General features: G+C 40.1%; 1 protein-coding gene, 1 long non-coding RNA gene and 1 gene segment (V, D, J or C); 2 read left to right on the top strand and 1 right to left on the bottom strand.

The window, feature by feature from the left end:
* Window positions 1-1,367: 1,367 nt before the first annotated feature.
* LOC135574718 (uncharacterized) lies at window positions 1,368-9,542 on the bottom strand. Its single transcript, XR_010465597.1, has 3 exons — window positions 8,470-9,542; window positions 4,484-6,723; window positions 1,368-4,266 (listed from the first exon to the last, which is right to left on the bottom strand). It is a non-coding gene; the product is annotated as an uncharacterized LOC135574718 (long non-coding RNA).
* On the top strand, window positions 6,154-9,020 carry LOC115139730 (interferon-inducible GTPase 5-like). Its single transcript, XM_029677437.2, has 2 exons — window positions 6,154-6,792; window positions 6,912-9,020. The coding sequence occupies exons 1-2, from the start codon at window positions 6,237-6,239 to the stop codon at window positions 7,532-7,534; spliced, it is 1,179 nt and encodes a 392-aa protein (XP_029533297.1). The 5' UTR covers window positions 6,154-6,236; the 3' UTR covers window positions 7,535-9,020.
* Window positions 9,543-16,700: 7,158 nt separating the features above from the next.
* LOC115140642 (T-cell receptor gamma chain C region C10.5-like) lies at window positions 16,701-25,800 on the top strand. The segment is given in 4 exon segments: window positions 16,701-16,800; window positions 17,343-17,648; window positions 18,018-18,086; window positions 23,820-25,800. Coding segments are annotated over 4 exon segments (606 nt in total).
* The last annotated feature ends 1,300 nt before the right edge of the window (window positions 25,801-27,100 follow it).

Raw genomic sequence — 27,100 nt, 5'->3', positions numbered from 1 at the left:
GCAAGGTGTTTCATGTGAACGATTTTATGCTTACTGCTAATGTTTTAATTCTGTCAATTTTTTTAATGTTTTCTATTGTTTTCTAAAAATACAATTTAAGTATATTTATTTTTTAAATGGTCTATGGGGGAGTATAAGAATATTTTGAAGATAAATACACAATGCAGAGTTTGAGAGGACGAGAGGACTAATGGTCAATAGGGAATGTAAATAGGAGTTGGGTTTCAGATCAACAGCTGTTTAGAATCTGTGGAATGTCACTCCTGAGTTGGGAGCAGGATACTTGTTTTTTGGCCATTGGCCCAGTTATACTGCAAGGACCTCTGATTGGTCAACCCCAGGCTAGGGTGGGGGAGTTATAAATGGCATCCTGCCCCTGTTCTGTAGAGAATAGCTGAGGACAGGGAGATTGAACAGACTACCTCACAGCATAACAACTATGATATGTCCTTCTCAAATAAACCTATTTTTCTCCCCCTGATTTGCTTTGGAGTTTGTGTTATTGAAGAATGGCATCAACTGCTAACAGTGCTTTAGGTCTAGCTGTACACTGACCATAGTAGGAAAACACAACAGAAAGACAGCTCTCCAAGGCTGTATTGCATAGAATAGCATGTGAAACCCAAAGTCCTGTATTCACATCTAATCCCAAAGTCATATTCAAATAGTAAAGTATATGTAGTTGCTCAACTAATAACTAGGCTACTCACAAGACACAGCCTTCATGTTCTGGCCAATGCTGAAACCAATGCATACCTGTAATATTTAGGTGTGGCCAGAAGAACATTCTTATTAAATTAAATACCACTAGAAATGAGGATTCTACAAGTGCTACATGTTGAATGATATGAAAGTAGGCTAAACCACAAATCAGCCAATAGTTAGGCCTGCAGTGCAATGGAAATAGTCAGGAAAAATTCACTCAGAAATACTCCCCTCTACGAGTGAAGAATAGGGACTGGCCACATTCAAACAATATAAGAAAATGCCTATGGGACTGCAGCTTAGTGTAGTACCTTTAGTACCTTGAGCGTGGCTGAGGTGGACCCGTGACCGGTCTCTAGGGGTGTATATTATGTCTGGGCTGACATGAATTACCCCTGGACAAATGAACTCAATGACATATTTGAAGTCGTAATCAGTGAGTCGTCCATGACCACAGGCTTCCCCCCGCTTCCTGTGTTGTTTAGATTTGACTGGACTTCCCACGTCTCCTTGAATAGCAAGGCTTGGAGTAAGTTCTCATTTACCTGCAAGTCATTGGGGTTAAATGTTGTTTTGAGGGTGACATTTCAAACGTGGAATTATGTCAACGGTAACCAATAAAGACAAACGTTGTCTGAAATGTGTACAATTGTGTCTATGAAACTTTTTATTCAGAAAAAAATAATATACAAAATAAAAAAAGTGAAATAATGTTTTATTCAAGCACACTTTCAGATGTATGAATAAAAATCGGACATTTTCCCATTTAAACTTTATTGTGCCGGGAGAAAGTGCAGTATGACACTTTTGGGTGAGAAATAAACAAGCAACCTTTAGAATATTTTATATGGCATGATGTGCCCAGTAAGAAGGTTGATGTCCTGAAGATGCACCTGGCAGGTGTTTGTGTGTGGAGAATGCATACTGAGGGAGAGGTTGTGTTCTGTTCACAGCAAGTGACACGATGTCATACTAATGTCATGCCGATAAGTGTCTGGCAATGGACATTCTTTGGGCATAACACTAGTACGTCATCATGCCAAACACTTTGAGAATCCTAGCGCCCAGGGTAGAACCCAGTGTACTCAGAATGGGGACCAGGGAAGGTATCCCTGACTCTCCAAACACAGTAACTGGGGATGACAACTCAGTTTCCTGCACAAAGCTGCCACATCACAAACATAATTCTACGGTTGAAATGTCACCCTCAAAGCAACATTTAACACCAATGACTTGTGCCAGGTCACTGCAGGTAAATGAGAACTTACTCCAAGCCTTGCTAAACTGTGTGTAGGCAGCATGCCGGTATTCCCTGGAGTCATCTCCAGGCTCTACTGCGTCAGCCACTGCCAGCACGTCAACCCTTTACCGCCTGTGCAAACATAAATATCTGTTGTCTAGGCAGTACTGGGCAAAATGTGGCAGCTGGCTTACACAGAAGGCTGGTCCCTGACCGCAACACTTCCTCTCTCTCTCTCTGTAGGCTTACCATTCCGTTGTCGGTAAATCTCAAGGACATCAAAAATCAATCCTGGCTCTCGCTTAAATATCAGCCTCACCACCTCTGTTGTCTGCATAATCCTGCTCCCTAATGATGCATTTCTGAATGAACAGATGCACACAGCCTATTATCAGTAAGGCAGAATGTGATATTTCTCTCCACACTCAAATAAAGGTTGTTCTCCGATGTATGGTCAAGGACTACGATTCATTCAAAGCAACTACTTTCCATTGCAAATTGATGAAACTAGATCATGTTTCTACTGAAAGTAGTATGTGTCGATAAATACCAAAAACAAAAATGTATTAATCCACCAATTATTATGTTCATAGAATAGCTATTCAAGAGAAAGTACTTTATTTTTGATAAATATATTGGCATTTAACATAATACAAACCTGTGTGGCAGCCATTCTATCATGTCGGAGAGCAAAAAGACTCTCCTCATCCTCATTTCTGTCTCTCTACTGCCTGCCTCTGCCTGTCCGTCCTCTGCCCCTGGCTCTCCCTCTAGCCCTGCCCCTTGCCCTGCCATCATCAACGTTGTCCAATGCAACCTGCGCATACAATGAATGACGTCAGCTGGATGTCCTGCTATGTGAAATACTTTCTTAAATACATTGGCTATTACAAAACAATTTCACAAGGTTGAAACTATTGCAGCCTAGCTGTAGCTGCAATTGTGTCAAACTAACATTGGTTTAGCAAACGTTAACAAGGCTAGCAAGGGAACTGAAAGAACACATCACGTTAACTTGCCATGTGGTTTTACAATACAAATCCTTTTTGGAGTTTAACGTTATATTTCACCTCATCACTCGACATTCTGTGTCCAGTGGTTAGCTAGTGGACTGCTGCTGTAGCTGTATGAAATGGCTGGCTAGCTAGTTAGCTAGCTATGCCTATATAAACAAATCCACACGTTTTAGAATGAAAGGGTGAGAGCATGCAAAGTAGGAGTGACTCTAGGCTTGTTGAGAAAGGGGGTGGGGGTGGGGAGAGTTTTTGTAATACGCCAAGCTTCCACGACGTTTGAGAAAAATAGGGATATTTCATTTAAGTGCCTATGAACGGGGTATGTTATTAGGTGGCCGGCGCACCGGTTTCTGCCAAGAACTGCAACGTTGCTGGGGTTTTCATGCTCAGTTTCCCGTGTATCAAGGATGGACGAACCAAAGGACATCCAGCCAACTTGACACAGCTGTGGAAAGCATTGGAGACAACATGGGCCAGTATCCCTGAAGAGTCCATGCCCTGCCGAATTTAGGCTTTTCTGAGGGTAAAAGGGGGGGGGGGGGAGATGGGACTTCCTACGGGTTAAAGAAAGCTCACAGAATTCCATACAGATCACAGGTGGTATCAGCCAATGAAAATATTCCATAACCCCAAGTGGCAGTAAATCACCAACCTTTGCTTTATACCTGTTCAAACACAGTCTAGGTGGCAGTGTGAACCATTTCAGTTTGTTTGCCAACTCATAGAAGTAGTAGAAGACAATTTACTTGAAATGGAGGTTGCCTCAATGGTGCTGCCCGTGCAGACACCATAATGGGGCAGGTATAATGTCTAAGTCTATAGTCATGTAGACTAGTTCCATAAAAGATTGTTAGGTCCCGGTCATTCCCTTTCGTGTTGTCGTCATGGCGAGCAGAGGGTGACGCTGACGCCTTCCCCTATCCAACAGGCAGGGAACAGCTCCTGAGTGAAGGCACAGTGGAAGTCAGCAGCTGCGTCGGCCGTCTTCATAGTACGTCAGTTTTCCAGCCTGGTAGTCCAGCAGCATTCCGATGCGGGAGTGTTGGGAATGGCCAGCCACCATCTCTCGGCACACGTTGCGCCAGGCCCTCAGCTTGAACTCATCCAGTTGAAGGCTCCAGCGTAGACCGTTCATTCACACCATACACCATTTCCACTTTTCTATCCGGGGAATGCCCTTGAGGTCATACGGGGGAGTGATGTGGGGTTCAAAGATTATAGTGGGAAGAGGCGCCCATAGGTTCTCCTGAGAGGGGAGCAGGTGGCTGTGCGAGGGTCAAAGGTCAGGGTTCAGGGTTCAGCGGTCTGAGGAGGAGGGTGAGAAGACATTTCGGTATACAGCTAAATTAACTCAAAAACAAAGGATAGGTGATACATCACATTTATGTTGGCAAAGGAAGACAAACAGATATTTTAACAGATTGGAGATGACTATCCATAAAAACAACACACAGCTCTAGCTAAATATAGAGCATTTGACTAGGCAAAGTAAGACAATATGGGTGTCACACAATTAGGTTACCTTGCGTCTCCTTACACACAGCCTCCTCCTTCATACAGTGAGGTTAGGTTACCATACTTGTCCTGCCCCACAGCTGTAGACACAGCCTCTCCAGGTCCTCAGACACAAGCATGGAGATCCGTGACAGGAGGTCCGTCACCCCGGTGAGCCTCTCCTGCAGGTTAGCGGTCACATCCACTTCAATGTCCTTCACATGACAAACCACCAGCCGAGACACCTACAGAGATGATATATTATGATTTGTGTTGACCAAGGCCCTTCTCCCCGGATTGTGCAGTTTGGCCGGGTGGCCAAGTCTAGGAAGTGTCTTGGTGGTGATGGAGGCCTCTGTGTTCTTGGTGACCTTTAATGCTGCAGGAATGTGCCTCAACACAATCCTCTCTTGGAGCTCTACGGACAATTCCTTCGACAGCATGGCTTGGTTTTTGCTCGACATGCACTGTCAACTATGGGACCTTATATAGACTGGTGTGTTCCTTTCCAAATCATGTCAAATCAATTGAATTTACCACAGGTGGACTCAAATCAAGGTATAGAATCATCTCAAGGATGATTAATGGAAACAGAATGCCTCTGAGCTCAATTTCTAGTCTCATGGCAAAGTGTCTGAATACCTATGTAAAATTAGATTTAGCAGACTACGATTGATAATGTCAAAAGCCGCACTGAAGTCTCTGTCAAGTCATATGTAAGTGCGTATAAAAAATATTTTTGCTAGGACTATCTGGGAGTGGTCTGAGTGGGGAGGAGACAACATACATAGCATTTGTCACCAGGCAGGCAAACAGCTCTTACACAGAACGGGCTTTATCATATTCACAATTTCAATGGTATTATTTCCAACCTCATTTTGTGGTTATATCAAAGGAAAATCATGTCTTTGATTGCACTGGGCCTTATACAATGTCATCAGTGTAGAATTTCCTATTATGCTTAAAGAAGCTCTGCTTTTCTTTTTGGTAAAACTGAGGTTATAGTGCGCATCGAGTTGTATACTTCAACATGGACTTTTAACACCTCACCTGTAAAACGAAGAGGAACATATTTCACTTATTTTTTAACACAATTTGTGCTGTTTGAATACAATGTCCCTTGAACAGAGTGAAATGGAATTGACCCAAGTGGCCATAATTACAGCCATACTGTAAAGGCTGTTGGAAGGAGAGGACCAAGGTGCAGCGTAATACGTGTTCATGATTTTTATTAACTGAACACTGAAATAACAAAAATAACAACGAGAATGAACAAAAACAGTCCTGTCAGGTGCAGAAAGACACAAAACAGAAAACAACTACCCACAAAACCCATGTGGGCAAGAGCTACCTTAGTATGGTTCCCAATCAGAGACAACGATAGACAGCTGTCCCTGATTGAGAACCATACCCGGTCAAAAACAAAGAAATACAAAAACATAGAAAAAAGTACATAGAATGCCCACCCTAGTAACATCCTGGCCTAACCAAAACAGAGAATAAAAGCCTCTCTATGGCCAGTGCGTGACACATACCTTGTAGGTATTCAATCTGTGTGAATGTTCATAAACATTTCCAGATGTAGAGAACAGGTCGTTATCCTTGGTCCCATACCCTGACGTACAAAGTAGACCGTAAAGATAAGGTATTTTACAATGCTGCTGCCAGTTATGGGTGGGTGTGGTCTAAGACTGTCATTATATGTCCAGTTCCTAGTCTCGCCATTGTCAAACATACATACATACATTCATTCACTTGCATTTATTTGAAATACGATTGCCATGGAGAATATTGATGAACTTTCAGCAGTACCAAGAGAGCTTGAAGAAGCATTGAAGAACAACAGCTTGACCACAGCTGCAGGCAAGATTCAAGATTATTTGAAGGAGATTAATAATGTGGAGCTGAATATTGCTGTCACAGGAGAGACAGGATCCGGTAAATCTACCTTTGTCAATGCATTCATAGGCATGAAGAATAATGAAGAAGGAGCTGCTCTAACTGGTGTGGTGGAAACCACCATGGAGGCAAAGGCTTACCCCCACCCAAAATACCCAAATTTGAAAGTTTGGGATCTCCCTGGTATTGGCACCACTAACTTCAAACCAGAAGAGTACCTTCAGAAAGTTGAATTCGATCGCTTTGATTTCTTCATCATAGTCTCATCAGAGCGATTCAGAGCCAATGACATTACTCTGGCCAAGGAGATCCAGAAGATGAAGAAGAAGTTCTACTTTGTTCGCTCCAAGATAGACAACGACATGAGGGCTGAGGGGAGAAAAGAGAAGTTTGACCAGGATAAGACACTGGAAACAATCAAACAATACTGCATCAAAGGTTTGTCTACACACTATGTACATTATGTAAATGTACTCTATTGCTAAACAAAAGGAATTTGTTTTTTCATATTGTAGTTAGTGGGGTTGTATTTGACTTTACTTTGTTTTGCTCCTCAGGGCTTGAGGATCAGGGTCTGGGCTCTCCTAAGGTCTTTCTCATCTCCAGTTTTGACCTTGGTCACTACGATTTCCATGACTTTGAGGAGACAATAGAGAAAGAGCTTCCTGACCACAAGAGGCATGTACTACTGTTGTCCATCCCTAATATAACCCTGCAAATCAACCAGAGGAAGAAGGAGGCTTTCAAAGCCAACATATGGAGACTAGCTTTTGTATCTGGCTTTGTGGCAGCAATACCTATCCCAGGCCTTTCCTTTGCTGTAGATGTAAGCATCTTGGTAATTGAGATCAAGAAGTACTATAATGCTTTTGGTCTTGATGATGAGTCCCTGCAGAGGCTAGCTAACAGAATGAATGTGCCAGTGGAGGAGCTGAAAGCAGTCCTCAAGTCACCTCTGAACAAAGAAATAAACAAAGATGTGGTTGTCAAGTTGCTTCAAAGTGCAGTTCTCGCAGGGGTAACGGTGGTTGAGTACCTGTTCAGTAACATTCCTATTGTCGGCAGCTTAGCTGCCGCAGGGATTTCCTTTGGTACAACCGACTACATGTTGAGGAAGTGTCTGAATGAGCTGGCTGATGATGCACACAATGTTCTGATGAAGGCACTGGCCAATGAGTGAGATAATGTTCAATATTGAATTGCAAGCTAGATCTGTGTTTGCGTTCTTTCTTGAATATTGTCTTCAAACAAGGAAATGCTGATAAGTAGATCATTAAATTATGCTACTTGAAAATAAATGTTCAAATGTAATTGATCAATGGGACAGTAAGGTCACAATAGTTTTAATATTGGTTAGCACAATATAACCTTACTGCATTAGATGGGAAATTCATATTGGGATCTACAGCTTTTTACTCATAGTAAATTTACTCTGAAAATATATATTCACAGAAAAGACACTTGCTTTTACAATTTAACTCCAGTATAATCTAATCCTAGCCTTTTGAGAACCAAATTGGATGTGCTTTGAAACAATTGCATGATATTTGAACATGACTCCCTCTAGAAAGTGGATTTGAAAATAATCCTAGTTTAGAATGAACCAGTGTTAATTGTCTATATATAAATTGTGGTTTTACCCAAGATTACTCATTCAGTACATATGTTCTACATGAGAACACATGATTGACCAGTTTCCTGTGTTCTCTTCTGAATCACATTCATCTTTATCTAAAACCGTCACTCTTTACTTTCCCATATTAACTAGTGCAATATTGCAGTTCATGAGCAGACCGCCAGATTGTACTATTTAGCTGGACAACAGTTTTAGTATTGGTCATGCAAGGCAGTAGATGGTAATGAAAGGAATACCTAGTCAGTTGTACAACTGAAATGTGTCTTCCGCATTTAGCCCAACCCCTCTGAATCAGTAGATGTAAACTATAAATAAAACACGAGGTTCAGTAATGCACATGACATATTATAGATCTGTGTACTCTAAATAGAGGGTTTTATGAGCCTTACAGCAGTTAGTGGCACTGACAGAACCTTATCAAGTACAAAAACGTCTCTCGATCTATAACATCCCACTCAATGAACAATAGTTACACTTACTGGATGATGTCACTCCACTGTTTAATTATTACCTTCAGTCCTTTCTGGGTTGGTTTTTATTATCTATTTACTTTTCAAAACTTAAACCCTACATATTAATAAATGACATTGAAGGCTTTTGTCTCTCCAAAGGTAGATTTGACTATACGATCATATTCACTTCTCCTGCTGTAAACCTCTCCCACACCCTGTAGGTGCTTTACGAGAGGGTACACTCCACCACTGGAAAGAAGCTGTCGGAGCTCAAAGTGCACGGTATGCTAAGTGAGACAACGTGTCCCAATGCTTGGCACTGTGGGAATGTCTTCACTACTACCTACTGACCTCCGCACTTAACAGCCTGAGTCAGGGCGTAGCACTTGAGACACCTGTCACTGAGTAGACCGATGGTCAGTTATTTAAAATATTTTACCACTCACTAAAAATACATGCAAAAGGGTTGATCAGACATCTGTTTTTTTATATTTTGTGTAATGAAATAAATGCAGTGACATTTACTGCTTTCGGGGTTACTTTACACCAGTCAATTAAATCATTGTTATTATGATGTATTCTGTACTTTTAGTGAAGGCAATGTGTAAGTGTGATTTCATTGTTATGACTTTCTCTTTACATTGATCAAAAATACATGTTCAATGTTCAACACCACTGCTCACACACCCGTCGTTACTATGGCAACCAGTGTAACCAAGTCAGCAAATGACTGCTGTCTGAACACACACACATCCAATTTGCTGTTTGGACAGTCAGTTTTCCAAAACATATTTTAACAACAAAACTGATCTGAGCATTAAGGCCTGCACTGTGAACAAGGCTTCAAGGAAAGGTTCACCTATTTTGAATGTAATATTCTTTTTGTGCATCTCTGAGTGATGTTTTATCAATTCCCTGGGTCACTTCATGTTTTCATGTGTATCTGAGTTACTGGCATTCAAGCATGCAGAAATCCGGCAGGTATGACGTAGCACTGTATAAAGTAGTTCTCACTACTATGGAATTTAATAGGAATGAGACTTTTAGATTGCGAAAACCTCTATCGCACGTTAGATTTCAATACTTGCCGATGTCATAACTTGGGAGGATGTCTTCTCTCGAATGAACCATTGAATATATTTTTGCGATATTCCTACTTTAAGAATAATTCTTTTTTTTACGAATCCAATAAATGAAAGAACGTATCACGCGCCACCCAGCAGACTGTCGACCAATCGTATACACGTTGTCATGCTGCGTCACGCGGTTGCTAAGCTAATCATCATGCAATCCCTTATCAAAGTCAATGTACAGTATATCTACGTGCCTATTTTCCTCGAAAGAACATAATGTTTTGTACTTGTTGAAAAAAATGTGTGCTAATGTTGTGTTTTTGAGCTAGCGCCCAATAGACTGCACAGAAGGTTGGTGGCACCTTAATTGGAGACGACAGGCTCGTGTTAATGCCTGGAGTGTAATAGTGTTAAACACATCAAACACATGTTCCATTTGTTTGATGCCATTCCATTAGCTCATTTCTAGACATTATTATGAGCCGTCCTCTGCTCAGCAACCTCCACTTATAGACTCCAATTCACTCCTTGTCCCAGAATCGCCCCAAATGCACCGCAGAGTCCGTTGACGGAGTATGGGCAACGTTTCCCATCTCCTCATAAGTATGTCTGCCATAGTGAATGTCAGACCTCACTCTGTGAAGCACATCGATCTGCAGGTTGAACATGATGAGATTGTAGACTCCTAATTTACATGCTGATATTGTCTTTGGTATTATTGTGTGTAGCTACATTTGCTTGCTAGCTAGCTAGCTACCAAGCTAGCCAGCCAGCCCACAGAGAGAGCATTGCATTGTGGATTTTGTCGTCGACTTGAAATGCAATAGATTTCCACAACAATTGTTCCTTTTGCCACCAACCTTATTATAATGCCAAAATGAAACATGTGTTCATAAAAAATATTGTTCTCACATATGAGTGTTATTTAACACTGTAAATGAAAAGAATGAGTGGTTTTGGGTGGATTTGTGTAGCTCGTCGTCGTTATTTGGGATTAATTGGATGCTTCGACTGATTTCTTTTAACCCATTCAAGGCCTCTCAAAGATAAATGCATGTCTGTGCCACAAGAGGGTGCAAGGACCTTACAGTAACAGTCTTTTTGTATGGACAGTATATACTTTAGACTTTCCTGACACACATCATTTGCATCAAAGTCTGGCTATTTTATGACTTTCCTGACATGACTGATAGACAAATCCTAAACCTGACACATTATTTTTCAACTATTGTCATAAGCTGATGAGGAGAGAGAAATGCAAACCTTCCCCATATGCTACTGACAAACTGTGACATCAAGTTTAAGCAATGCATCCTTCCATCATGACGTTCACTATTCTTATGGATTTGAAAATGTGTAAGCGATAAAGAGTGAACTTGACATTCACTCACCCATATCAGTGATACATTGTCAATTAAGGGCCTTACACATTAGCTGGCATTATTACCCACCAGCTAGTCTTCTATTTACAGCATTGTGTCAGCTGAATTCATTACGTTTAGGGTTTTTAAAATGTAAATGAAATCACAATTTAAAATACTAATTATCATTGTTTGATCTATAATGTTCAGTTGAATTGACAATTCATACATTATATCGATACTTAACACACTTGTTTTTTTTTTATCAGGGTCTTGAAGTGAGGCCAGGATAAAAACCAAATTTTTGGTCGATCTGGCATCTACGGCGCGAAGGGTCCATGCGGCGCCAGAGATTATGATGCAGTTGCAGTGAACGTTGGCTGTACAGAAGATCCGTGCCTAACTCCATGCACCTCCCAAAATTGTACAGCTCTGGAGGTGACTCCCACTTGCATAACAGTGCAACAGTGCACTGAGGACAAACAGCACATTGTGTAAACAAGTAGACTTAGATGAAACATGTCTTTAGCTCTTCTGTACCTAATCTCTCTCCTTTTTGTGGGGAAGTAAGTTTTGTGGGTTAACTTATTCGCTTGGTGGAGTTCCACTTTTGATTTATTTTAGTGCACTACTGATAATGTCAGATCCAAAAGTTCCCTGAGAGAAGCCACAGTCAAGAATGACTATAATTCAGTATTTGAGTTCATTTAGTTTTTGTATATTGCTTTTCTGTATTTACTAGGTGCCTGGGGAAACACTGGCTGAGAGATAGACCATGATTCAATCCGATCACACTTTGTCACTTATGCACCTTTTAAAGATCATTTCCAACATATGTCGTTTTTACTGTGACTGAGGTCTTCATGAATGCAGGAATGTTTCCTTTCAAATGTGCAAAGCAGACAAAGTTCAATCAGATTGAATCCCGTCCATAATCCTGAATACTGGCCATGGAATCTGTTATGTATTGGCCTTCCTGACAATGTTACTTTCTTTGTTCATCACACATTCTGTACAGTGTCAGAAACTGCAGAGCTGTGTCAGGAATTCAGCCTGACAAAAACGGACACCCAAAACGTCTCTCATCGAATGGCTTGTGACTGTCCTCTGCAGCAGTTACCTCCACTGGTACCTTCACAAAGAGGGAGAGACTTTGAGGAGGATGCTGTACATGGCAACTGCTGATGAGAGAACACAGGAGATGAGACACCAAAATAAACAATGGATGAGTGATCCTGGCGTTGAGGAAGTCACAGCAGAGAAATTAGAGAATGACCTATTCATTCTCTGATTCAGTTGGCTCAAGGCTGTTTCTGTACTGAAGTCAGCCTACCTGTCTCATAGACTCTGACCAGCAACTCCTTATTCTTGTGGTTAGAAATCACATTTGATGGCCACCATGGGGGGGAGTACAAATTACCTGAATATCAAGATACAATACATTCGGAAACTGTTATGACAGCTGTTATGACATATTGGATTAAATGGTTTGCTGTAGCTAAAGTGTTAGGACACCTGTCATAACTGTGTCATAGTGAGAAGTATCATAACATTAGACAAAAAACGTCTTCATATTTTGTGTAGTTAAATGGTCTAGTAAAAAGCACGAGCTGACACACACCCTGTAATGTTTTTATAGGTGCTGCCTAATGAAGAGTAAACTGTCATAAAAATAAAGTCACACCATATTTCCAGCATATTTTTTATATCTTGCAGATGTTATATAATTTGAAGCAGAAAGTTGGGCAGAGAGTGCTACATGGTCTCTAATTCAGAATCAAACGAACTACGGTAACATCAGTTTTGATACAGGATGTGTCTTGTAGTTAAACACTTTGGGAATCTCTGTAGGCACAGTAGTAGGTAGTTGAGCGATTGGTTTATATTTCAGGAATTTTCAGAGTGTACATACTGGATCCCACTTTCTCTCACCGTTGCAACTTGTTATAAACCCCCCTTAGCCACCAGCTGTGCCCTGGACACCATATGTGAATTGATTTCCCCCCCACCCCATCGACCCATCTTCAGAGTTTGTGCTGTTAGGTGACATAAACTGGGATATGCTTAACACCCCGTCCGTCCTACAATCTAAGCTAGATGCCCTCAATCTCACACACATTATCAAGGAACCTACCAGGTACAACCCTAAATCTGTAAACCCGGGCACCCTCATAGATATCATCCTGACCAAATTGCCCTCTAATTACACCTCTGCTGTCTTCAACCAGGATCTCAGCGATCACTGCCTCATTGCCTGCCTCCGTAATGGGTCCGCGGTCAAACGACCAACCCTCATCACTGTCAAATGCTCCCTGTGGGCTGAGGGGGGTCTATAACAAGCGCCAACAGCGAGAGACCTATTTCTGGAAAGAAGAGCAATCTAAGGAATGTTGAGTGAGACTGGGGGCTCTACAGTGAAATAAAACAATAAGTACTAACCGAGACAGCAGGAGACTAGGCATATTGACATTAGAGAGAGGCATAAAGCAATCACGGGTGTTTGAGTTTGAGGCTGGGGCTGACAGATAAATAGTGAATAGTCCAGCGGGCATCAGCTGTGTAGCAGAGTGCCTGGATACAGCCCTTAGCCGTGGTATATTTGCCACAAACCACAAACCCTGTGCCTTGTTGGGTGTGCCTTATTGTTTTTATAAAACACTTAACAACATATTAAAACCACCATATATCCTTCCAACAGAGGATATAGTCTGGACAAAAATAAGGTTTCTATTTCTGTCTTCGCTTGACAAAAACATTGATCGCTCATTCGATTGGAATGGTTTCTATGAAAAACAAAAATGGTTTCTTACTTGCTTGCTAACATGCCAACAGCATGTTGTACTACGCATGTTCCATTTATTTGTGATGCTCGGCCATTATAAGAGAATGGAGGTTTTATGGTAGTTTTGAGTAGCTGATTGGTTTCAAGTAGGTGTTTTGCTGATACTAGATACATTTGGGACATGCGTCACATCTGATCTTTTTCCCAAATTCTTCTTACACCTAAGACAATTATTGCGGCGCCATAGAGCACCCAATAGCCCGTCAAACATATCAAAACCGTCAAATCACTATTAAGGTAGCTAGCATAAATATGAAAATGTACTTAGTTTTACATTTTTGGACATGCAAACAAATCATCTGGTCGTCGAAGATTGTCCTGTTCGCCTAACAAATTCACAGATGTAGCTAACTAGAGTCATTCTTTGTGTATATCAGGGTTGTTGTTAATTCAAATTAGATGCAGTCAAATCACGTCAAATCACTTTCTAAATTGACTGCCTTCAATTCGAATTGACCCTGACCCAACCTTGGATATCCATTGCTTAAAACATTTTGTTTGAAGATGACCAGGACACACTTTCTTGTGGATTAAAGGGATACTTTGAGATTATGGCAATTCCACCATTTTATTACTTACCAAGAGTCAGATGAACTTGTGGATACCATTTTTATATCTCTACGTGTAGTATTAAGGACGTTTGAGGTAGTTTCACGAGCCAATGCTAATTAGCGTTAGCGCAGTTACTGGGAGTCTACAGGTAAAGTAGCATACGCTAGCATACCTGTAGACTTCCAGTTATTGTGCTAACTTAGTTAGCATTTGCTCACAAAACAACCTCTAACTTCCTTCATACTGCACAGAGAGTTACACAAATAGAGACATAAAAATAATATTGTAGTATCCCTTTAATCGTTAGTACAAAGGTAGGACTGCAATACTATTTTGTTGGTGCAACGTTAGCTAGCTAGGTAGGTTCGTTTTAGCTGTCTTGAAATATTGGCTACAAACTGACTTTATGCTAGATCACAATGGTTATTCTCATGATTAATGTGGGCCTAAAAAATATATATATGCCGGTGGTGATTTTTATTGCAGTTGTAAATATAGCCTCTGTGAATACTCATATCCGTAATCGTATCCTTAAAATGACAGATAGTCGGATCGGATTATAAAAAATGCCTAAATAGAGCTTGGCAGCACCTAATCGTCTACCTGCACACTTATATAAATCAAGGAAGCTGCAGATCAGGAACTGTGTACCTGTTGTTTCTCAAAACTTGCAGCGGGCAGATGAGTTTACTTTCACTGTCAGAACTCATTGGTCTCTCATCTTTGTTTTCCAACAAGCTCCGCTTGTTAGATATTATGCTCATTGATTGCTTGCTTGCAAACGTCCTCGCCAATTTATTTATCAAAGTAGTAGTAGGCAGTAGCACATCTGAATGGTCTGAGCAAAACATGCGACGAGAAGTGACAGGTGAAATTATCAAGTGACAAAGAGCAAGTGAACAGTCGCTCTATCCAATTGTAGCAGCAGGATCAACCTACAGCCCACCCATTTCTTTACAGACAGCAGAACTAGCCAGTGGATTTATTCAGAGTGCACAGCTCCTCGCACTGTTTGAGTGACTTTAGAAAGATAAATGCCTTTAAAAAAAATCACAGACAATAAAAAAAAATATCATAATCGTATTGTCCATATCTGTTACTATACTTTTTTTGTGAAGAAAATAGCTCCCTGATTTTATTAATGAGGTGTAATAACCCAACAATGCTGAATAATTTAATTATAGGTGTACAGCAAGTACCATTTCATGTAAGTTGACCAAATTCAAATTCATGTTCAGGTACCATTGCATGTACATTTTATATTTCATTCAACTTTTGCCGATGGTTAGCAAGTAAAGTTGACACAAAGTTAGATCGTGTACATTAATCAAATTAGGCCTGGATCACAAGCTTGGACACAGTTGTTGCCTGGTGTGCACACTTTATTTCACGCCCACTGTGATGTGTACCACTGCCCACCGGGCAAAATGCAATGTTTTTTAGGTGTCCCTTCTTGAGTTTGGTTCACTGCTTTTAGAGTCACTTCCTTCTAAAGCTTTACTAGTCGAACACAGCATCTCACACTTGCCACATAACAGGCCAGCATATCTCAGCACAATCATGCGTCCATTGTGTCTTACCTATATCCTTTTAGTCGGTAAGTGTATCATTTGTATTTGAAGTGTCTGGTGCCGCTGATGTTAAATACTCCGTTGAAAGATACAGTATATCCACTTTACTCACACCATCTGTTCTCTCTTTTCTACAGCAGCAGCAGAAGCTGTGAATCTGCATCAGGAGCAGTTAACAGTGACCAAATCCTCCGGCAAATCCGGTGTTATTGAATGCAGAGCTACAGGCTTCAACACTGGTAACATTCACTGGTATCAGCAAAAAGACGGAGAAGCTCTGAAGTGGATTCTGTTCATGCATATAAGTGGTGGAAAATCAACCAAGGATCCTGATTTTGAGGATTACCAAGCAGAAAAGGCAGAAAATTCTGACATATTCACACTGACAATCCCTACCCTAAAGACAGATCATGTAGCCACTTACTACTGTGCTAGCTTTGATAACCACAGTGACAACTGCAGTTCATTCCCTGTGCAGAAAACTACCTTACAGTTCCTTCTCAATGAGAGACCTTAGCGTCACCACGGGATGTGACATAAGCAGAGGGTTGAGAAGCTGTTAGAAACCACACCAAACCGAGGTGATGATGTTTTAACTCATCTTTATTTCTCCCCTATCTAACCACATTCTCTGATGCTTCATTGGGAGGTCCAATCAAATCAGCGAGAAATCACACTGAGAAATATATTTTTGACTCGCAAATAGTTTCTTGGAATACCTTTTGAATATAACGATAGTATTATATATTATATATAATGTATTACTACTGTATGGTCTATATTGACTATAACCATGTAAAATACAGCAGAAAAATTGCAATTGTGTCAATAGTGTGGGGGGGGTCTAAATGAACAAAAAGATTATATGTTTTTGTCTAGGATTTACTTGGAGTGTGATTCTGGATCTGGGACACAGGAGATTTTGCGGTTTGGGTCCGGCTCAAAACTCATCATCACTGGTAAGGACCTCTATTTGATACTGTATATTATATTTGTTTATTTGACTATATTTGACGAATGAAATTAAACTAATTTTAGATGTTGCATACATATTCTGTTAGACGCAAATGCAATGGCTTAGAATAGGGAAAAATAACTTTATTTTCCTATAAATAAATAAATGCTATGTTGTGCAAACACTTTATATTAGAGAAATTTAAAACTAATTGCGTGGGGCTGGAGTCTGGTCAAGTGGTAGAGCTGATTACTCTGGATCAGGCGTACCTCCTGACGATGGGGGTTAAGAACCTTTCTGAGCTGATAGATATATAATACACTATTCTATTTTATACCATGGCATTGTTGAAATCTCATTTCTGATGGCTAGAAAGGCTTTTTTGTTGTGCCCATGCTATTTATCCTTATGTGTGTGTGTGTGTGTTGATATTTTAGTACTACAATAGATTGGAAAGTGCAAAGTGTTTCCTTTTACACACAAAGGTGTTCACTTTTTTATTTTATTCTTATAAAATGAGTTTCGATTGTTTCACATGCAAATCAGATGAGAACCAGCTCAGGAAACCCAAAGTGACCGTGTACCTGGCGTTCAAACCTGAGCCAAATGGGAAGACCACCCTGCTATGTCTGGCTAGAGACATGTTTCCAGACTTGGTCAAGATCTCATGGAAGATGGAGGATGAAAACGGCCGAACCGTGGAGGTGCCCAAAGCAGAGAGGGAACAGCTGGAGCAGAGGGAGGAAGGACAGACGACCAGTATGATCATCATGTATCAGGGAAAGGCAGACGCCAAATACATCTGTTCGGTGGAGCATGAAGCGGGCCCTGAAGAAGCTGACACATTAAAAGGTAGCCAAAGTTTGAAATATTCCACAATTTGAGTGGTATTTTCCTTCTTGTTTGTTTTTGAATTACTAGTTCACATGGCAATGTGTTAGTAATTTTCCAGATGATTTAAAAACTGTGTAATTGAAACATTGAATTGAGACATTAGTGAACTACCTGTGATAATGAAATTATCCTCCAGAAATAATTAAAGATGTTGTGATTGGATATACAATAATATTTGGTTGAATTACACCATCTAACCAGGGTTGGGTGCTTTGAATAAAATTGAGAAAAACATTTAGTTCGAATTGACCCCAACTCTGCATGTAACCCTCACATTGTCAATCAATTACTTATTTCTCACAAATATATGTTCTTTGTTACTTGTAGGTTTTTCATCAAAGCAAAATGTTTGCTCTCCATCAACCAATGCGATGGCACCACCCTACATACCCAATGGTGAGATTCATTTGATCATTTTATGAACTTTGAACTTGAGGTCTGCGGGCGACTAATTTCTTTATCATGCTCCTGATGCTTTTCATATTGCTCCCTCTGACTTCTTGTCTGACTCCCACCGGTTCCCACAATAACTGGTCCTGCATCCAACCACAGTCCTGAAATGTTGTTTTAGGCGTATGTGATGCAGCTCACTTGACAGTCCTGGTCACAGCAATTGCGTTACTCAAGGCAAGGTCAAAATGTGCCAAAATAGCAACCCCCTAGAGTCAATGTCCGCTCCCTGTGAGAAATCCCCATCAAAATATATCTGTTTAAACTAAAGATATTCATTTTTCTGGCATGGGCTGCATCTCAATCTGCTACATCTGTCAATGGACGAGCTACAGCTGTGTTTGTCAGACCATGAGACATCCTGAAAATCGGTCTTCTCACGAAAACATCTGTAGCGTCCGAACAGTTTGGGCTACACACTAGCCCAAACTGATTTGTACCTTGTCAGCTCGGGGGTTTGAACTTGCAACCTTCTGGTTACTAGTCCAACGCTCTAACCACTAGGTTACCCTGCTACCCTATGACCCCTCTATGGAAAGGTGAGTTTCTCGTAAACAAGTTTTGCTCCAGGACGTTCACAAACCCCACAAGACTTGTCTTTAGGTAGCCGGGTACTAGTTAAAAATATATATAAGGAAGTATATATGGAAGTGGTTTAGTGACCAACAATTTTTTTAATGTGTGTAAAAAAAAAAATCTATACATTTTCCTGACCTTTCTTATATCTCTCAGATATAGGACATACACTTCAAAACAAACTATTAATTTTCCATGTATCTTTAACGTGGAAAGGGGGAAAAGTATTATTATTAGTTTTTCACAAACGTAGCAGGATGGGCTTTTAGCTGAACAATAGACTAATCAACCTTTACTAAATAATTGTGTAATAGCCAGTCAGAGATTTGAACCCGGGACTCCCGTCCGCACGACAGAGATTCTTTAGCTAAATAGCCCAGTACTGTACAGCCGACCGTCAAGTTATACAGCGCCATATTTTCCATTACATCCTAACAGAAACCCAGAGGGTTTTTAATTGTTCATGGAATAGAAACTTAAATTAATTAAGCAAGTACCAGTCAAAAGTTTGGACACCTATTCATTATTATATTTTTAATATTTTCTACATTGTAGAATAAGAGTGAAACCATCACAACTGTAGCAGGTGTAGCCCATCATGCAAATGGTTCCTATTAGCAAGACAATAGACTTTTCATAACCCGGCTACTGTTGTGAAAATCCATATCAACTTGCAATGTATTCGATGCTTAAGTACTCTAAAGTGTTACACAGCCGTACAGTATTTCTTCATCAACATCTTTATGCTTTCGTTAATTAAATAAAATAACGAGAAAAAAGACATTCAAATGCGGATGTTTATATTAACTACATTTTAGTCTCACTTCCACCCAGCTCCACGACCACTGATAAAACCTTGCTGAGATGATCAATGTATTTGTTGCATTGTTGTAACGTCAATTTCTCTCGCCAAAACCGAAGGTGTTGTAGGTCTTTTTATTCATTTATTTTTACTTAACCTTTATTTTACTACATAAAGGTCTAGTTACTCTGCTGGCGTCTTGACCCAGTTTATGCCATCATTTGTAATGCAAACCCGGGCGGCAGTGTGTTTTGAGTAATTGTCTGCATTTGGAGAAAACATTTTTTTTCGCCTAACAGCCAAAATTAGGTACAATAATAGAAATGTACATAGGCCTAAACGTAACACAATATTGCTATAATCCTACCTTGAAAGAAACTATGTGTACCCAAAAACACCTCTCTGACATAGGGTCCAGCATATCTCTTGATGATTTCTTCCTCAAAGAAATCTCGAGCCATGATACCTGAAAAAGGAGGCAAGAGTGAATTATTGTGGAACACATAACAGTCCGTGAGGTGTAGGCTATAATATTTCATGCACCTTTTGCTTTGTAAATAGCCAAACTTACCATCAAAAATCAAATATGGGCCTGGTCCCTGGCGAGAAATTGCCCCCCACACATGGAGTTTGAGCGGATACTTGGGACTCGGTGTGCTTGATCGTCTTCCTTTTTTTCTTCTTCCTTTTTGAGCAAATTGCTCGGTTGATTCGGTTGATTCTTCTGTGAAGATGATATTATTGAATGTCTCGCCAGCTTTGATCTGGGCCTGCAGGACACGAAGGTCATTGTTTGTCAGACAAATCATTTGGTCGATATATATATCTATATATAAACCATTACTTACCGAGCCTTTCCATAAGTCCACGCAAGTTTCTTCAACTGTCTCCTTGTCACAGGATACTAGGAGTGGTGGGTTGGAATCAGGCGCAGAGAGCAGGGTTCAGTAAATCCTGCTTTATGCATAAAACAGACCATCCCAAACACAGGACCAAACAGTCCGGAGAATACAAACATGAAAAACACAACTGACAGAGTAACAAAAAACAATCCCGCACAAAACAAGGGCGGGTCAAACTACTACATATAGGGAAGCTAATTAAACTAAAATACACACAGGTGAAACTAATAAGACAAAACCAACAGACAAACGAAAAAGGGATCGGTAGCGGCTAGTAGGACGGTGACGACGACCGCCGAGCACCGCCCGAACAGGCAGGGGCGCCAACTTCGGCGGAGGTCGTGACACTCCTGACTGTAATTAGAGCGATGTGGATGTCGTGCCGTAATGCCAGCAGATTACAGATTGCCTTTGTCGATCGTTCATCATCTTTATGAATATAAGCAAGTGATGTCTGCTAAATAATCAAGTTAGGTTTCTCCAGAAATAAATACATCTAAATAACAAACTGGCTTTATTTACAAATTAGTGAGAATGTCTCACCCCATGTTGAAGAATGGCCTTTTTCTCGCTCACTCTAGGTTAAATGAAAATGAAATCTCCAAAATACTGTTACTTTTTAAACCATGCAATTATTATTATTAAATCATTTAGAAGTATATAAAAGCCCCTAAGATATTCTCACAGATCCTAGAGGAAAATGCCCCATAGATAATAATTTAGAGTCCTCCAATCCTCTAAATTTAATTATTGGCGGAGAGTCACGTCATTGAAAAAAATATTTTTAGATATCCTATAGGCCTTTCATAGGCAAAATGACTCCCACTCGTGTTTAGTAATGTGCTGTTAAAAATGGTGTAGGTCTTATTTATTTAAAGAACATATTGAAGTTAGAAGCAAAAGCCTTCAACTATTTTAGCACCATTTCACGTTGCTCTGAGGCAAGCATGGGGACTGGTCTTGGTAAATTAATGAGATTTTTATTTTCACTTAATTTCTGTTTTGGTGTTGGTAAGACAATAATTATAAAATGAGGGTGCAGAAATGTTATGCTCTTGTGTACTGTAACCTTTATTTAACTAGGCAAGTCAAATTCTTATTTGCAAGGACAGCATACTCCTTCCATATTTTCCATTCCATCCTAACGGAAACCCTGAGGGTTTCGTTTTTAGTTTTTCTCTGAATAGAAACACCATAATATTAATCAAATTAAATTTCTTAACATCAATCCCATATCCTATGTTATTACAAAAATGTTTTCAATTCTCTGTTAATGACAATACGGAAGACTATCAAATGCTTCTCAAAGATGCCCTCTGATGCCCTCAAACTAGCAATAACTTGCAGTAACAGAAAAAATGGCTGACAAATAGATAAAGTGCCACAGAATGCTGCAGCAGCCCGCAAGGTGTGTCGCAGTATGACACAGTGGTTCTTCCTCTAAAAGTTGCATCAAGGCCATCAGAGTATTAAACAGTCTTCACTAATACAGAGAGGCTGCTGCCTACATACAGACTTGAAATTATTGGCCACTTTAACAAATGGAGCACTAGTCACTTTATTAATGCCACTTTAACAGTGGTGGACAAAGTACTAAATAGTCATTCTTGAGTAAAAGTAAAGATCCCTTAATAGAAAATGACTCAAGTTAAAGTGAAATTCACCCAGTAAAATACTACTTGAGTAAAAGTCGAAAAGTATTTGGTTTTAAATATACTTAAGTATCAAAAGTAAATGGAATTGCTAAAATGTACTTAAGTATTGAAAGTAATAGTATAAGTATTCATAATTTTAAATTCCTTATATTAAGCAAACCAGACGGCACATTTTTCTTGTTTTTTTTTATTGACGGATAGCCAGGGGCACACTCAGACAAAATTTACAAACAAAGCATTTGTGTTTAGTGAGTCCACCAGATCAGAGGAAGTAGGGATGAGCAGGGATGTTCTCTTGATAAGTGTGTGAATTGGACCAGAGCTCAGAACATGCGCTGACCAGCTGGCAAATGTCTTCACTGACATTTTTAATCTCTCCCTGACACAGTCTGTAATACCTACATGTTTCAAGCAGACCCTGCTCCCAAGAATGCCAAGATAACCTGTTTGAATGACTATCGCCTCGTAGCACTCACATCTGTAGCCATGAAATGCTTTGAAAGGCTGGTAATAGCTAAAGGACTCTGACCATGAGAAACAAGATTCTATGGTCTGATGAAAAATATATTGAAATCTTTGGCCTGAATGCCAAGTGTCAAATCTGGAGGAAACCTGGCACCATCTCTACGGTGAAGCATGGTGGTGGCAGCATCATGCTGTAGGGATGGTTTTCAGCGGCAGGGACTGGGAGACTTGTCAGGATTGAGGGAAAGATGAATGGAGCAAAGTACAGAGAGATCCTTGATGAAAACCTGCTCAAGACCTCAGACTGGGTCAAAGGTTCACCTTCCAACAGGACAACGACCCTAAGCACACAGCCAAGACAACACAGGAATGTCCTTGAGTGGCCCAACCAGAGCTCGGACTTCAACCCGATCGAACATCTCTGGAGAGACCTGATAATAGCTGTGCAGCGATGCTCCCCATCCAACCTGACAGAGCTTGAGAGGATCTGCAGAGAAAAATGGGAGAAACTCTGCAAATACAGGTGTGTCAAGCTTGTAGTGTCATACCCAAGACGACTTGAGGCTGTAATCGCTGCCAAAGGTGCTTCAACAAAGTACTGAGTAAAGGGTCTGAATACTTATGTAAATGTGATATTTCAAATGACATTTTTAATACATTTGCAAAAATGTATAGAAACCAGTTTTTGCTTTGTCATTATGGAGAATTGTATGTAGATTGATGAGATTTTTTTATTTTTATTAAAAAGTTTTTTAATAAGGCTGTAATGTAACAAAATGTGGAAAAAGTAAAGGGGTCTGAATACTTTCTGAATGCACCGTACATATCTACCTCTATTACCTCGTACCCCTGCACATCGACTAAGTACTGGTCCCCTGTGTAAATAGCCAAGTTATCTTTTACTTGTGTATTTATTCCTTGTGTTTTAATGTTTCAATAATTTCACATTTTTTTGTCTCTGCATTGTTGGGAAGGGCCCGTAAGTAAGCATTTCACTGTTAGTCTACACTTTCTTTTTTATGAAGCTTGTGACAAATAAAATTGTATTTATGTATTTGAGATATTTGTGTATTTAATTTTCAATTAATTAGCTACATTTTCTAAAATCACACTTTCACTTTTTAATTATTGGGTGTTGTGTGTAGATGGGTGAGAAAACAAATATTTTCTTTGAATTCAGGCTGTAATACAACAACATGTGGAATAAGTCAAGGGGTATCAATACAATCTGAAGGCACGAGATTGAAATTAACCCATCAGTCTTCTCCCTCTTCCTCAGCAACCTTCCAGTCCATGTGCAGTCTGCGTCTGGCCTCTCTGGTTTACACAGTGATGATAGTGAAGAGCATGGTGTACTGCTGTGGGCTCTCTCTCCTGCTGCACCACAGGAACATGGGAAATAGCCCCCCTTCCTGAAGAAAAGCTCATCTCTTCATTATGAAGAGTTCTGAAAGAGCTCTGGGAAATAAGGAGGAAATTTCGGTCCCCATTTTCGTCTTCCAATTCCTCACAGTGAGAAAAAAGTACCATTACTGATATCTATGAGAAGTTTTTGTATTCCAAACTCGTTTGAAAACATCTGTAAAAGTTACTGTTATTTTAAAGGTAAAAAATAGTAATGGGTTGCTTGTTTTGTCACAATATTCTTTAGAGCTTCCTCTTGAGGACTGGTGGCCGACTAAAAGTTATACTCAATGCATTCTCAATTGGCGCTGATTAATATTTAGTCTAAAGTGCATTATAATGACTGGGAAACTGTGATATTTCTCAAGTAGACAAATAATTAGTAGGAAAACCTTTTGTCATCATTGTAATGTCACCAGATTTCCTTTAGCTGTAGTATAACGTTAACTAGCTATCTGAACGTGAGGGGAGAGCACCGACTGTTACCTAGCTAACATTAGTGTTGCTAGATTTTTTTGACAACCTTTACTAGCTAATGACATTGCCATCTGTCTGAAGTAAATGTGAAGACATAATAATGCTGACAAAATTGTTTCCTACTTAATATTTGCCCTGTGTGGCAATATCATCGTATTTCCGAGACTACAGTTTAATTTAGACCAAACATGGATGCTAAGAATGACTGGGCACCGCTAAAGTTGTTGGCATCAATATCAATGATATACACAACCATTGAAAGGTTTGGGGTCAATTAGAAATGTCCTTGTTTTTGAAAGAAAAGCTTTTTTTTTTGTCCATTAAAATAACATCACGTTGATCGGAAATACAGTGTATTTGCAATTGCAATTGTCTCTTTAAGACCAGTCACCAGTCACTCATTCACAAATCACTTATGCAGGCAATTTGAAATAAACCATTTTTTTGTGTCAATCAGCTTTGAAATCAGTCTATGTTGTTTTATGCTTTGCAAAGTTGTAGGGTGGTGAGCTTCAGCTGTAAGCTAACCCACAAGGGTTGCTTTCTTTGAATGCTTAATAAAAAACAGGTAAAAACAATTAAAGGCCCCGAACAGTGAAAATCATGTTTTTCATCAAACTGGATGATATTCAGAGGAAACTAGTTTAAAGTAGGTTAACCCACATATGAAAAATGACTGTAACTGGTACATTGATAAAGTTTGATCATTAAGTTACTGGTCCCCTCCCAACATGTCAAACTCTTGGATTTAGTAGGCTGGCATTACCGGAACACACTATTTTCACACCATTTCACCTGGTGGGCGGTGCCATACATCACTGTGGGCATAGATTACAGTGTGCATAATAATAATAATTAATAACAATACGCTCAAGTCTGAATCTTGGAATCTATTTTCAACTCACCGCCTAACTACAGCATGGATGTTACTGTTTCATCAATGAATGTCACGTCCTGACCTTAGTTCCTTTTTTATGTCTCTGTTTTAGTTTGGTCAGGGCGTGAGTTGGGGTGGGCATTCTATGTTTTGTGTTCTATGTTTTCCATTTCTATGTGTTTGGCCTGGTATGGTTCCCAATCAGAGGCAGCTGGCAATCGTTGTCTCTGATTGAAAACCATACTTAAGCAGCCTGTTTTTCCCACTTGAGTTGTGGGTAGGTGTTTTCTGTCTCTGTGTTTCTACCAGACAGAACTGTTTCGGTTGTACGGTTGTTTACTTTGTGTTTCAGTGTTCAGCTTATCGAATAAATCTAACATGGACACTTACCACGCTGCATCTTGGTCCTCCTCTTCTTCCACCACCAACAACAGCCGTGACAAAGATGAAGTAATGTCATCACTGAATTCATGTTATGTTTGCTATTTCATGCAGCCACAGAATAAAAAGTTCCTAAAAAATGATTTTGTATTCAAATGTCTATTATTTAAAGTTCAGATATATCATTCACGCAAAATAATGAGACTGGGTGTTAAAGTTGGCCTCATGTATAGGCCCTCCAGAAAATAAATAAGATCAAGGACATCCAAAATCCATCACATTAACTATATTTAATGAAGCCAGAAATGCTGATACCAAATTCATTTAAAAATATTAAAGTTATCACATGGCGCTAGAGAAAGAGAGAGAGAGATATACTCACACACATACAGCTTATGTAGCTAGGTCTACAGTAAAACTCACACCATATCATCCAAATCAACGTTTATTTGCCACGTGCGCCGAACACAGGTGTAGACCTTACAGAGAAATGCTTACTTACAAGCCCTAACCAACCGTGCAATTTTTAAGTAAAAAATAGATATTAGGTAAACAATTGATAAGTAAAGAAATACAACAACAAAATAAATCAGTAAAATGACAGTGATTATAACAGTAGCGAAGCTCTATAAAGGTGGTACCAGTACAGGGTCCATGTGCGCTGGCACTGGTTAGTTGGGCTAATTTAGGTAAAACATACATGTAGGTATCGTTAAAGTGACTATGCATAGAGTGCCAGTAGCGTAAAAGAGGGGGTTGGCGGGTGGCTGGACATAATGCAAATAGTCTGAGTAGCCAATGTGCGGGGACAACCGGTTAGTCGGGCTAATTGAGATATGTACATGAATGTATAGTTAAAGTGACAATGCATAGATGATAAACAGAGTAGCAGCAGCGTAAAAGAGGGGTTGGCGGGGGAGGGCACAATGCAAATAGTCCGGGTAGCCATTTGATTAGATGTTCAGTAGTCTAATGGCTTGTGGGTAGAAGCTGTTTAGAAGCCTCTTGAACCTAGACTTGGCGTTCTGGTACCGCTTGCCGTGTGGTAGCAGAGGGAACAGTCTATGACTCGGGTGGCTGGAGTCTTTGGCAATTTTTAGGGCCTTCATCTGACACCGCCTGGTATAGAGGTACTGGATGGCAGGCAGCTTGGCCCCAGCGATGTACTGGGCCGTACGCACTACCCTATGTAGTGCCTTGCGGTCGGAGGCCGAGCAGTTGCCATACCAGGCAGTGATGCAACCAGTCAGGATGCTCTCGATGGTGCAGCTGTAGAATCTTTTGAGGATCTGAGGACCCATGCCAAATGTTTTCAGTCGCCTGAGTGGGAATAGGTTTTGTCATGCCCTCTTCACGACGGTCTTGGTGTGCTTGGACCATGTTAGTTTGTTGGTGATGTGGACACCAAGGAACTTGTAGCT

The sequence above is a fragment of the Oncorhynchus nerka genome, linkage group LG13 (assembly GCF_034236695.1).
Source record: "Oncorhynchus nerka isolate Pitt River linkage group LG13, Oner_Uvic_2.0, whole genome shotgun sequence".
Lineage (NCBI taxonomy): Eukaryota > Metazoa > Chordata > Actinopteri > Salmoniformes > Salmonidae > Oncorhynchus > Oncorhynchus nerka.
The sequence above is the reverse complement of the archived record's forward strand: the minus strand, read 5'-3'. Positions and strand labels throughout refer to the sequence as shown.